This window comes from Passer montanus, unplaced genomic scaffold (genome assembly GCF_014805655.1).
Source record: "Passer montanus isolate IOZ18808 unplaced genomic scaffold, ASM1480565v1 scaffold124, whole genome shotgun sequence".
In the NCBI taxonomy this organism is placed as follows: Eukaryota; Metazoa; Chordata; class Aves; order Passeriformes; family Passeridae; genus Passer; species Passer montanus.
Genome location: NW_024359167.1, coordinates 56054 through 68805, shown reverse-complemented (window position 1 = coordinate 68805; position 12752 = coordinate 56054). Strand labels below are relative to the sequence as shown.

At 50.0% G+C, this 12752-nt stretch overlaps 1 protein-coding gene across 1 annotated transcript in view; it reads left to right on the top strand.

The window, feature by feature from the left end:
* The window catches only part of LOC120497211 (hydrocephalus-inducing protein-like), a 73714-nt gene that overhangs the window by 28216 nt on the left and 32746 nt on the right, over nucleotides 1–12752 (top strand). The window contains 8 exon segments of the mRNA XM_039698412.1: nucleotides 2408–2475; nucleotides 5502–5734; nucleotides 6622–6722; nucleotides 7967–8103; nucleotides 8690–8835; nucleotides 10200–10438; nucleotides 11506–11758; nucleotides 12381–12524. Coding sequence (XP_039554346.1) covers nucleotides 2408–2475; nucleotides 5502–5734; nucleotides 6622–6722; nucleotides 7967–8103; nucleotides 8690–8835; nucleotides 10200–10438; nucleotides 11506–11758; nucleotides 12381–12524 — 1321 coding nt within the window.

The window sequence follows — 12752 nt, the reverse complement described above, 5'->3', positions numbered from 1 at the left end:
AATAATCCATGCCAGATGGGCAGCAGCAGCCTCACCTCACCTCTCATGGCCATGCTGTGGGGCACAAGCTGTGCTCCCAGCTGCTGTGCCCAGAGGGCTCTGGTGCCTCCTGTGCACAGCCAGGCAAGGGCTGATGTGGGAGTCAGGGAACTGTGCAGCAGGAACTGTGCCAAGGACTTGGGCATCATCCCCTGGGCTGGTGCCATGGCAAGAGACAATCCTGGCCCAGCACAAGGGAGAAGGGTGATAACAGGGGAGGCAGAGCTCAGTGCTCAGCACCACAGCAGCATGAGGCCTTGTCCCTGCCAGCCTGAGCCATGTGCTGCTAGGATAATGCAGTGGGAGCAGGAGAGCTGATGCTGGCTGCTCTGCAGCTTTGGAGCCAGGCTGCTGCTCTTGAGAGGCACTGGGTCAAGGCAGTAAAGAAATTAAAGCAATCTGCACTGGATTATAGCAATGAGATAAGGGAGATGGATAAAAAAGAACAGGGCAGTTATTGCTTTGCAAGAGAAACGTGGTGAGTAGGTCTGCTCATAGTGGAGAAACAATTATGCTGGCTTTGTTGTTGGAGGAAAAGTGCTGCTTTTTAATTTTGGAAATCAAGAGTGTTGGGAAGGATGAAAGTTTGACAAGAAAGTCTTACAGATATGTATGCTTGACAGAAAGATTTTTGAATGTAGAAGCTGAGGAAGGAATAGAAATGAAAGCAAGTTTTGATATAGAAGAAAAGAATTGCTGAGTCAGTCTTACTGGATAACCAAGCAGGCAAAGAGTATGTTAGTTAGAAGGGGGGTTTTATGACTTAAAGCAAAAGATAAACCCACCTCAAACAAGATGTTTTCACAAGCAGAAAGATAGCACAGGCAAACAAGTCAGCAGATGTTGCAAGTAGAAAAAATATCTCAGAATTTTCCACTGCAAGAAAATTGAAAAACAACTTCTAGTGATTGGAGAACCATAACATGAATATGGTTATTATAGTAGTTATGATAGGCTATAGATAAAAGTTAAGGTTCTACTGTATTAAGAGGCTCAGCAAAGTAAATTATATTATGCATTTGTAGCCTAAGGGTCTCCAGGTCTGTCTGCAGCAGCAGCTGACAGCTGTGGACACATGGTGTGTCGCCCACAACCCCGACTGCTGTAACATCTTGGATGTAATAAACTGCATTTGGAAGAGCCGCCTGGAGTCCCGCATCTCTCATTTAGGCTCTTATCCAAGAGGGAACCTTTCACCATCAAATAATTGACTCTCCTCTGTCCCTCTCCCAAACTGCTCATGGGATGTTTCTGCATTAGCAGCTTTCTCCTTGAGCAAGGGCAGGTGTCTCTTGTTGAGATGTGTAGAGCAGAGCCAGGGGCAGTCCTGTGAATCCAACAGAAGGCACAGGTCACTGGGCCTTGATTTCCTGGAGTCCCGCATCTCTCATTTAGGCTCTTATCCAAGAGGGAACCTTTCACCATCAAATAATTGACTCTCCTCTGTCCCTCTCCCAAACTGCTCATGGGATGTTTCTGCATTAGCAGCTTTCTCCTTGAGCAAGGGCAGGTGTCTCTTGTTGAGATGTGTAGAGCAGAGCCAGGGGCAGTCCTGTGAATCCAACAGAAGGCACAGGTCACTGGTCCTTGATTTTTAACCAAAAGGCAGAGTGGGCGTGGATTTGCATTACCCATGAAATCAACTGGTGAGTGTTGTGCAGCTTCAAGTGCTGCTTTCAGTGGATGTTGGTGACTTTTGGAGTGTGTCTGCTGAGTTCAAGGATAGCTGAGGTGGTCTGCTAGATTCAGGACACCCTTGTTTGCTTGTTGAAGCTATTGCTCTTGGCTGTGTCAGCTGGTGCACTGCTGACAAGCTGCTCCTTTCCTCTAGGATTCATCTGTCCCCTGCGTAGAACTGCTGCTGCTCTTTTCAGGGGATGTTTGGGGCTCCCCTGGGTTCATGTCTCAGAACTCTGCCTGTAATGATTGTGTGGGTCAAACTCTCCTGAGAGAGCTCCTCCTTGGGAACAGCAGCTCCAGCTAAGAAGTAGCAAAGCAGGGAACCTGTGGCTGGAAAGGCTGGTTACAGAAGTTTGTGGGGACACCTTGATGTCCATCACATTGCAGATGGGGAAACGGAGGCATAGAGCCATGTCTGGCTGTGTGTTCAGGGTCCTTCATGGGACCAGCAGCATCCTGGGGGCTTTTCCTGCCTGCCCTGTGCCCAAAGCCCATCAGTGGCTGCTGGCTGCTGGCCACTTGGCTGTAGCTGCCTCCTGTGCACAGGGGCACTGTGCTGAGCACATGATGGTGTGTTGATTTGAAACCCACAGTGCCCTGACACCAGGTTTGTGTCCCCGAGCCATGGCAGCCAGACCTTTGCAATTCCTTTAACCAAGGCATTTCCTCCTCTGTCCTTGCCATCCAGGGGCTGTGTCACTGGACCAAGGTTACACTTTGACGTCCCTGAGCTCGACTTCGGGGACATCTCCTTTGGTGAGTGCTCCCTGGGCTGGGACACAGCGTGAGGGATCTGTGCATTCCAGCAGAAAAGCATCCCTCACTCATGGTCTGCCACAGCAGCCTCCTCAGGGTGTGAAGTGCAGGGCTGCTGGTGCCTCAGGCAGCATTCTGCCATTGTGAGATCAAACGGAACCAAGCAATAGAAAACGTCAGTATTTTCTGGTGTCTCTGTCCTGCTTTAAACGACAGATGTCTGTCAAGGAAGGTGGGAATCTTCCTGGAATGGAAAGATGAGCCCCTCCCTCCAAATGATTATCCCGTTGAAATTACAGGGCTCACAGGCAAAGCTATGGGAAAAGGAATAACAGTTCTTTCCTAGACTATGTCAGGAGAGCACAGGCACCAATGCAAGAACAGACGTTTCCCACCTGCCAAGTACCATTTTTCCCTTTGGTGTAGTTATGATCAGAGCAGGAGGAGCTGTGGGCTCTGGCAGGGCAGTGATCCCCTCCCAGCTGGCACACATTGCAGATGGGGAAACGGAGGCATAGAGCCATGTCTGGCTGTGTGTTCAGGGTCCTTCATGGGACCAGCAGCATCCTGGGGGCTTTTCCTGCCTGCCCTGTGCCCAAAGCCCATCAGTGGCTGCTGGCTGCTGGCCACTTGGCTGTAGCTGCCTCCTGTGCACAGGGGCACTGTGCTGAGCACATGATGGTGTGTTGATTTGAAACCCACAGTGCCCTGACACCAGGTTTGTGTCCCCGAGCCATGGCAGCCAGACCTTTGCAATTCCTTTAACCAAGGCATTTCCTCCTCTGTCCTTGCCATCCAGGGGCTGTGTCACTGGACCAAGGTTACACTTTGACGTCCCTGAGCTCGACTTCGGGGACATCTCCTTTGGTGAGTGCTCCCTGGGCTGGGACACAGCGTGAGGGATCTGTGCATTCCAGCAGAAAAGCATCCCTCACTCATGGTCTGCCACAGCAGCCTGCTCAGGGTGTGAAGTGCAGGGCTGCTGGTGCCTCAGGCAGCATTCTGCCATTGTGAGATCAAACGGAACCAAGCAATAGAAAACGTCAGTATTTTCTGGTGTCTCTGTCCTGCTTTAAACGACAGATGTCTGTCAAGGAAGGTGGGAATCTTCCTGGAATGGAAAGATGAGCCCCTCCCTCCAAATGATTATACCTTTGAAATTACAGGGCTCACAGGCAAAACTATGGGAAAAGGAATAACAGTTCTTTCCTAGACTATGTCAGGAGAGCACAGGCACCAATGCAAGAACAGACGTTTCCCACCTGCCAAGTACCATTTTTCCCTTTGGTGTAGTTATGATCAGAGCAGGAGGAGCTGTGGGCTCTGGCAGGGCAGTGATCCCCTCCCAGCTGGCACTGGCAGGGAAGGAAGGGAGGAAGGAAGGAAGGAAATGCTCCTTTGGCAGACTCCCAAAGGGCAGGGGGATGTGGGCAGTGCCTCAGAGCAGCAGGCAGCAGCGGGGAAGGCAGGCAGGTCGGTGCCAGGCTGAGCTGCAGCCAGGGCAGTCCCAGGCCAAGCACAACCTCCCGCAGCAGCACACGGCCCAGCTCCCATCCCCGAGCGGGAGGAAGGGAAGCTCTGCTCCCTGCCCAGCCTCAGCTCTGACTTCACAGCCACCCACAGCATCACACCACAACTCCCAAAAAACCCCGAAGGGAAAAGCCCAGCCCCAGGGCCAAAACCCCCCAGAACCCCAATCCCCCTCCCCAGACCAAGGGGAACACTCACTACGAAGCCTAAACCCATAACAGTGAAGTTCATGAACTTTTTAAGGAAATGAATTGCCTTTCCTGAGCTGCTTCTTCCCCACCCTGCACCACCACGGAGGCACGTGTCAAGTTGCCTTTTGAATAAATGAAACAAGAAAGGCAACAGGTAGAAATATGGTTCTGAAACAGGAAATTCATCCTGCTTAATCCAATTTCATTCCTAAGGTCTTTTCAGCTGAAGGCAGCTGTTGTACCTTTGCTTCTTTGGAACTGTTGACTGTTGTCTGCCTCTGGTGACCTCAGTCTCATTTGAGGTTCTGACATCTGTGTTTGTCCTTGTTGTGCCTCTCTTGCCTTCCTGCTGGAGTCACTGCTGGAGCTGGCAGTGATCACTTTGAGGGGCACAGAGAAGCTCTGGGCTGAACCTGCAGTTGTTTTTTCTCCCCATCTGTGTTCCAGTGACTCTGGGTGAGCAGGCCCAGGGAGAAGAGTCCTCCCCACAGAGCTGGCCAGCCCAGCCAGATGTGCACTGCAGAGCAGCTTGTGGCTGCTCTCCGGGCTCTGCAGGACATGCCCACCATGTGTGGCTGTATCTCTGGCTTTCCAGCATGGAAAGCAAATCTCCGAGCTCAAGTGGGCTAAACCCTTGCAGGCAGCAATCACAGTGAGCAGCATGGGTGTGATGTCCCCCTTTTTTGGGTGAGGTGGGACATGGTTCCTAATTGCTAATCTCAAAGCAAGGCTGAGTTTGCCCCCAGTTGAGTGGGCTCTGAGCTGTCACATGCTCAGTCTGTTTGGCCCAAACAAGAGATGCCTTAAGGATCCTGCAGAGAGAAACTGCATTAGGGTGCTTTGCATCACATTCTAGTTCCTGATTCCATCCTCGCTTTCTTTTGCTGTAGCTTCTTCTCAATGACAGCTCACTGTTTATATATTTTGAAAATGGTGGAAGTGTTGGCAGGCTTTACAGGGAATTTTACAGCTGGAATTTTCAGAGTAAATGCTCGGTCTGGGTGCACACTTATCACTGAGAGATAACTGGTGCTGGTTTGGGGCAGGTGAGGGAGCTCCTCCCCATCACAAAGAGAGAAGCTTGCAGCGTTCAGCAGGGCTAGGAGTGGGCATTTTCAAGGCTGCAGTCTGGAATCAGTGTCAAAGGGAACTAAGTGACAATTAATTCCTCATGCAGCTTCTCGGTGAGCTGTAGTTCAGATAACAAAGAGCTAAACTCCAATCCCACTTTCATCCTGCCAGGACATTCACACCAGGAGTCATGCCATAATGGGTGCCTCAATGGATATTTATGTTCTTTCCTAGGCTTTCCCTTCACCCAGAGCTGTCGCCTCACTAACAACTCCGTGGTGCCCCTGACGTTCAAGCTCCGCGTGTTGGACGATGGCGCGCAGCCGGCTGTTAGCAGCTTTGATCAGATACGCAGTGACAGTGACCCATCCTGGAGGAATGGAATTGATTTTTGTCTGCAGCCAAGGGAGTTTACAATGAATCCCAGCCAAGGGACCATCCTCCCCCAGGGACACCAGGATATCGAGGTATGGGAAGAGTCCAGCCATAGACGCTTCAGCACCAGGGCTGAAGTTTCACTGGAGTGTGGGAGGGCTTTAGCTCTGGGGCCAGCCTTGAGCATGGTGTGAGTGAGAGATCTGCACTGCTGTGAGGCCTCTGCTAGCTGGGTTACCTGGGATGTTCCTCAAGGAGCACTGTTTTGTTTCCAAAATCATATGCTGAGATCAATGCCATATGGTCAAGTCCTGAAGCCATTCTTGTGTTTTTGAGAGTGATTTATTTGATTGCAAGTGGGCAGAGCAAGGATGAGGACAGAAGGTGGCTGTCAGAGAGATGTCATTGTATAAAGCAGTTAGCTTTTCTTCTTGGTCTCATTTCTCCTCTCCTGGGGAGCAGAACAGTTTGTGTTCACTGCAGGGATCTCCAGTGGAAAAAAATACTCTGCAGCCATGAACTGCCCAGCATGGGCTGGGCCACACTTTGCCTTCAGCTTCCTGCTGTAAAGCTGAACTCATTCTGTTCAAGTCAGATTTCCTCTGCATTTATGTCATTGTAGTCAGATGAAAAATTGGGCCCTTAATTTGAATACAGTGGTGTGTAGAGCTTTAGTCTAGTGGTTTAATGTAGCTGACCTATGCCCTGATAGCAAGGTGTGTTTAACAAATCTGATATTGCCAGAAGGCTTTTCTTACTCTGAGCCTGTGCTCTACACATGGACCAGCAGAAGAATTAAGGCAAAATCCTCCCTCAAGAAATGGAGGATTGCCAGAAGGCTTTTCTTACTCTGAGCCTGTGCTCTACACATGGACCAGCAGAAGAATTAAGGCAAAATCCTCCCTCAAGAACTGGAGGATATCACACATGAGTAATGAGCGTTTGTAAGGAAGAATTTCCTGTTCTTCTCTTCCACCAGGTGACCCTGTGTTCCAACACCATGACGACTTTCTGCCGGAGAATGCTGGTGGACCTGGAGGGTATTGCCAAGGGAGTGGCATCACTGATCCTCAGAGCCAGGTACCAGCCCTTCCCTGGCCTCCCCCAGCCACTGCCTTGCACAGGGTTTGCTGGCTGCAGCTGCCAAGGTGAAGAGCTGTTTAATGACCTCATGTTGTGGCAGCTGGACATGAGAACAGCAGAGCTTGGACAGCAGCCTGTGGTGAAAAGCACCCCTGCTCACAGCCCAGCATGGTCCTGGACCCTTTTCTGAAGGGACCAGGAATGATATAATTTATTGGCCTGGGGTTTGGTGCTTGAGGTGGAACAAATTTCCCAAGGGCTCCTCTCCTTCTTCCTGCAAAAGGTGAAGTTGTGCTGGTTGCAGCCACCATGCCTTGGTTTGGGACACACCAAGCAGCCTGCTGAGAGTCAGGATCTGGTTCTGTTCATGAGGGCACACGGCAGGGGGGAAGTGGCTCACAGCAAGAGTGGTGAGGGCAAGGTCTTAGGAGGGGAAAGCAGCCCTTGATGTGGCAGGTCAGCTCGAGTTTTTCTCCTTCCCTTTGCTGCCCATTTTGAGCTTGAATGTTCTCAGACTTAAACCAAAAGTCATTCTTGCTGCAGCAGAATTTCATCCTGCTGTGCTGCTGTGGGTGTCCATTTGATGCCAGGAGGGATGCAGTTCCCTGGTGCTGTTCCCTCTCCCAGGCAGAGCCATCCAGGCAGTGCCTGGGCTGCCATTTTTTCAAGCAAGTGGAACTGGGGACAGTCAGGGCATGGAGCTGTGGAGTGAGGGACTGAGAGAGCTGTAGGACCTGGAGGGGCTGATGTGCCACTCTGTAGGGCAGCTGGTGTCTCGTGCCCTCCAAGGCTGGGACAAACAGCTGAGTTCTCAGGCAGGCCAACAGCACCATGGGAGAGAAGGGAGTCATTTTTACGGGGACACTGGAGTTGTGTGTTCCTTGAGCCTTAGTGAGCACTGATCCTTGTTGGGAAGGCTCCCCCAGAGCTCGTGGATCACTGGGAGTGTTGCAGGAGTCCTTGCAAGCCTTCTTGGGTAAAGGAGGGGCTGAGGCAGCTGTGGGACAAAGTGCTCTGCCTGGGGCACTTGGCAGCCTCTGGGTGCTGCCTTTCAGGGTTTGCCCCTCCTTGACAAGACCTGTTGGAGTGGGAAGACTTAGAAGGCAATTTAGCACTGTAGGGCTGTTCAGTGTCCATTTGACAGTGACAAATGTGTTGTGCTCCATTTCACAATCTTTGGGGGTAAACGTTTTCCATTCTCTCAGTATCTCTGATTCCCCTGGGGTCATCTCTTTGCCCAGGTGTATCATTCCTAAGCTGCGAGTGTACCCCCGAGTCCTGCAGTACAAGGAGTGCTACCTGAAGGTGCCATACGAGAGGAGTCTCTACGTTTCGAATCCCACCAACATTCCTGGCTGCTACGGGCTTATTCCCCAGGGTTGGCATCACATCCACCTCCTCCTGTCAAATATTATTGAGGAGATTATTAGGGGGGAAAAGGGTTTGGATAGGACCTTGCTGGTTTCTATTCAGTCTTATGACAATGCCAAATTCCCTGGATGGCACCAAACACCTGAACCTGAGCCATTGTGGCACTGCATGTAAATCAGTGAACAGGAAGGACAGGCAATGCAGGCTGTGCCAGGGAGCCTGAAGTTTGACAAAACAGTTGCTTTCAACTATCAGGCTACTTACCTTAAAGAGGAGGGTTTCTCCCCACCAGCACAACCAGTTGTTTAACTGTCAGCCTGGTCTTAACTAGAGATTTCTTGCAAAGCTTTTACCTTTGGGCCAATAATTTGTAGTTTGAAAGGTTCTTTTACCTTAATCCTTTTAAATTTGGAGGTGAACATGTACTTTTCTTTTCCCCCAAAAGCCCAGCATTTCAGCTGGAGTGGTAGTTGTCCCTAAAGAAATAACTTGAGCAGGCTTGAGCTGTTTAGGCTTTTTTCGGTTTCCCTGATGCAGTTTTTTTGGGGTTTTTTTATAAATCTTTCTCGCCTGCTTCCTGGAACAGAGAGCAGAATTACAGAGCTCTGGACTGCTGGAAAAAATCTACCCATCTCCGTGTCAGATAACGTTTGGTACAATCCAAGCTCTACAGCCTACTTCACAAAGCTTTACCCTCTTCAACAAAGGTCTCATCCCTGCAGACTTCAGGATAGAGATTGTGAGTATCTGTGGGGCTGTTTTCCAGGGAAAGGGACTGGTCAGTAGCAGCCATGACTTGGTTCTTATATGCAAGATTTCCATATTGCCCTGTGTGAGAGGAGGCAAGATACTCCAATATTCCATCTGAGTGAGGCAAGAGGAACCTGGCTCTGGAGTGGTTTTAGCTGGGGCACCCCTCAGTGAAGTCAGGTGCAGAGATGTTGGAGTAGAAATTAATCTGGATTGTGTTGACAAGTTCTCTCTTAATTTGATCTTTTGTCTTTAGCTGTGTGTGTCACATTTTGGAGCTCTGAGATCAAGAGAAACCTGTGGTCCTTTGCTCCCCAGAGCATGCATTTCACTATGGTTTCCTTGTTCAATCTGCATTTGCTTTGTGCCAAACTGCTGTTGATAGGAGAGAGCAGGGTGTGAGGTCTGTCCTCAGACTGCTCCCGGGGAGGCAATTTTCACACCTCTTGTTGGTCAAGCCAGCTGGGCTGTCCACACAAAGGACGTGTGGGGGTTGTGCAGCCCCACAGCCTGTGATCTCTGTGCCCTTGAAGAGCTTCTTTGGGGACCAGCTGCAGAGAAAGGCTGTTTAATACATGGAGGCTGCATAGGGCAGAAGGAGCTGGGGCTGCTCCCCAGCCTGGAAGGGCTGGGCCTGGGGCTGGTGGGATGTCTGCTGGAGGGGGAGATCTGTGAGGGCCTTGAGGTTTGTTCTTCTTCATGCTGGGTGTGTTGAACTTGTGCAGCTGCTTAAAACCTGATACTATGGACTTGTTTGTGTCTGTGGATAAAGCATCAGGCCATGTGGGAGAGTCCAGCACGTTACTTTAAGTCACTTTGTTAGCTCGTGATTTTAGGGGTTTTTCTTATAAAAACTGTGAAACTTGAAAATCCAGGGTGCACTGCGTTTCTTATTTGCATGTTGTGTCTGGTGTCACTGCTTATCTCTTTACCCTGGAGGGTTTCCCTTGGTATCTTCTTGGCATGCGGCTAGCATCAGGGAAACAATCAGTTAATCACCTGCCATTAACAGGTACTTGAAAAGCTTTCCTTCGGCAGCGAACCTAAAGGAGGCTGACTCGGTCTGGCTTGGTTTTTTTAACTCTGAAACTAAAAAAAATTACAATTTTCTACTCATAACATAAGCCATCTCTTGGGTTGGGCAAAACTGGCTTAATTGTGTAAGTCCCTTAAAGGAGGGGAAAATACAGATTGTATGAGCTCTGCAATTCCCCAGTACTGTAGCTTAACTTTAGGGAAATTAAGCCTTTAGGTTTTTTATCCTCCCCTCTTTAGTCTTTCCTTGTTTTATATCCCACAAGACACAAGGGTGTATGGTTTCCATCCTAAATGCATATTATGTTTGTTTTACAGACTGAAAAACCCCACTGCTTTGTTATTGACCCCAGAGAAGGAGTGATCCCCGCTAGGGGTGAGGTTCCTGTGACTATCACAGCAACCCTGGATGACACTGGGTTTTTTTGTTACTCTATCAAACTGTTCATTGGGAACAGCCTTTGGAGAACATTGTTCCTCCAGGCCTTGAGCATTGGCACCACAATTATCATAGACAAACCATTCACCCCAGAGATCAACTTGGGATACCAATTCAGGTAGGAGATCTCTCCACTCCCACCTCTCCTCCTGTCTCAACAAGGAGCACTTTTGCTGTAGTCCTTCAGGCAAGATCTTCTTCAGTGTTCACAGTCCTAACTCCTTCCCTGAGGGCAGAGATTCCTTTGGAAACATGTGATGGGCAGTTGAGAGTTGTTAGCCACCCTCAAAAGCCACTGAAAGGGAAGCCAGTTGCTAAATTGCCACTGAATTGTCTTTAGTTGTAATTCATTGATGTCCTCACTTGATCAAGTAATGACCTCGCAGGCTGCCCCAGAACAAAAGGTTCTGAAATGGAGGCGGTCCCTCCATGTGGCTGAGGGACCAAGGCAAGAACCTTTCCCTTTCCCTTTCCCTTTCCCTTTCCCTTTCCCTTTCCCTTTCCCTTTCCCAATGGCACCTCCCAGGCAAGCAGGGGCCCTGGGAACAAAGAGACAGGAGGGTGACAACCCCCACCAGGAAGGCAGGAGCCCACAGAGCAGTTCCAGAGGCAGAGGTGCCAGCAGAGTTTGCAAACTTCACTTCCCAACAGTTTGTAATTACAAAATGAAGTTTCTACAAATGGCTACCTGTGCAGAGCCAAGGCTGCTACAAACAAGAGAGGCTCTGCTCCCCTGGTTCCCTCTCCTGGAGCAGGCAGATGATTTTTACCAGCTGGCTGGGATCATCCAGAAACTGCCTCTGAGCCGGCTTTTAGAAATCTGAGCCTGCAATCACACAAAGGTCCCCAAGGACAGCATCTCAAAGATTTAGTTACAGTTTTGGGCACAGATTAATACAAAATACAGCGACAGTATGGATCACCCCAGAACAAACATTTTGGAGGAAAACACCACGTCCTGTTGGCCTCACCTGGAGAATGTTACATTACCATTATAAATATATTTCCCTTTGCAATAACGACACCAGAAGGGCAGCTTATCAGACACGATTTCTGGTCCACATTAAGAGCTGGAAAGGAAGACAGTCTCCAAGCTATTAACACCTCAGATTGCCCACTGGGAGCAATCTGATGACCAGGGAAATAGCTGCTCCATACTATTTTCCATCCTGCCTTCTATTCTAGCCTCCTTCCCTGTATTCGTCGGTTCAAAGTAACAAACCGGGGCTGCCGTTTCCATCGGCTCTTCTGGAAAGCAGACTGCTGCAGCCCACCCGAGGAGGAGGCCCAGAGTGTCTCAGCCCTCAGTAGCCCCAAGGATGATTCCCAGAGCCCCAAACGTGCCAACCCTGCGTTTGGGGTGGAGCCATGGTCGATGGAGCTGCAGCCAGGCCAGTCTGGGGACATGGTGCTGCGAGGCTTCTCCCGCATCGCACAGGTGAGGTCCCCACCAGGGGCTGAGCCTGGGGAACCATCAGATCCCCTGCCCTGGGGTTGTTCCACAGTCCCTTGACATTTGCCTGGGCAAATGAGCAGGGGCCTTCACAAAACTGATTTAAGACTACACATTTCTGTGGCAACACCAGTGGCTTTCCTTGCTGGCCAACATCAGACCAGCTAAGGCTTTATTGTGATTCCACAGCTACCAAAACCCAGTGCTGATCCCAAAGTAGGGATGGAAGGAAATATTGCTCTTTTGGGGCAAGCAGTGTTGCATACTGAGTCTGCAAAGAAGGGCAGAGAAAGAAGTTACACTTAGAGTAGGAGCCCCAAAAAGAAAGTGAATTAAATAAGTGCTAATGGTTTATCTGTGGTAAGCATGGAGTAAAACAAAAGCCATGTCAAGGGAGGGGGTTTCTCACAAGTGCCTTTTGGGGTTATTGGGGTGCAGTGTTACAGACAATTGGGCACAGAATAAATAAGCTGCATCTCAGGAAGGAAAGGGGGCAGTGACTGTAACTGTGGCAGGAATGGGGCCTGTGGTGGGTGCTGAGCCAGTGCAGGGCATTTGCAGGGTGCCCTGCCACCAGCCACTGGTGACAAGTGACTCTTGCTTGCAGGAGGTGCAGGATTCTGTGTTCTGTGAAGCGATGATTGGGTTAGACCCCATGCCAAAGAAGATTATAGAAACAATCGTTACCTGCGAGTTTATTCACCCCTCTATAGAAGTGTCAGCCAGACAATTCTCTTTCCGGGTGGAGAAGGTAAGTCTGGATTGCATCCTGGCATTTAACAGCATGGCTGAGGGGGGTGTGTGCTCGTGTTAAAGCCCCTCTTTGCCCTTCCTGAGGCACTTTGTCAAATGAGTGAAGATGCTTTCAGAGATGAGACTGGTATTTGACTTCCCCAAAGTAAAATTGCAGTTACAGCTGCACTGCCAAGGAGATGGTGGCCACTTCCAGAGAAATGCCAGTTTCTCTGCTCACTGTAAA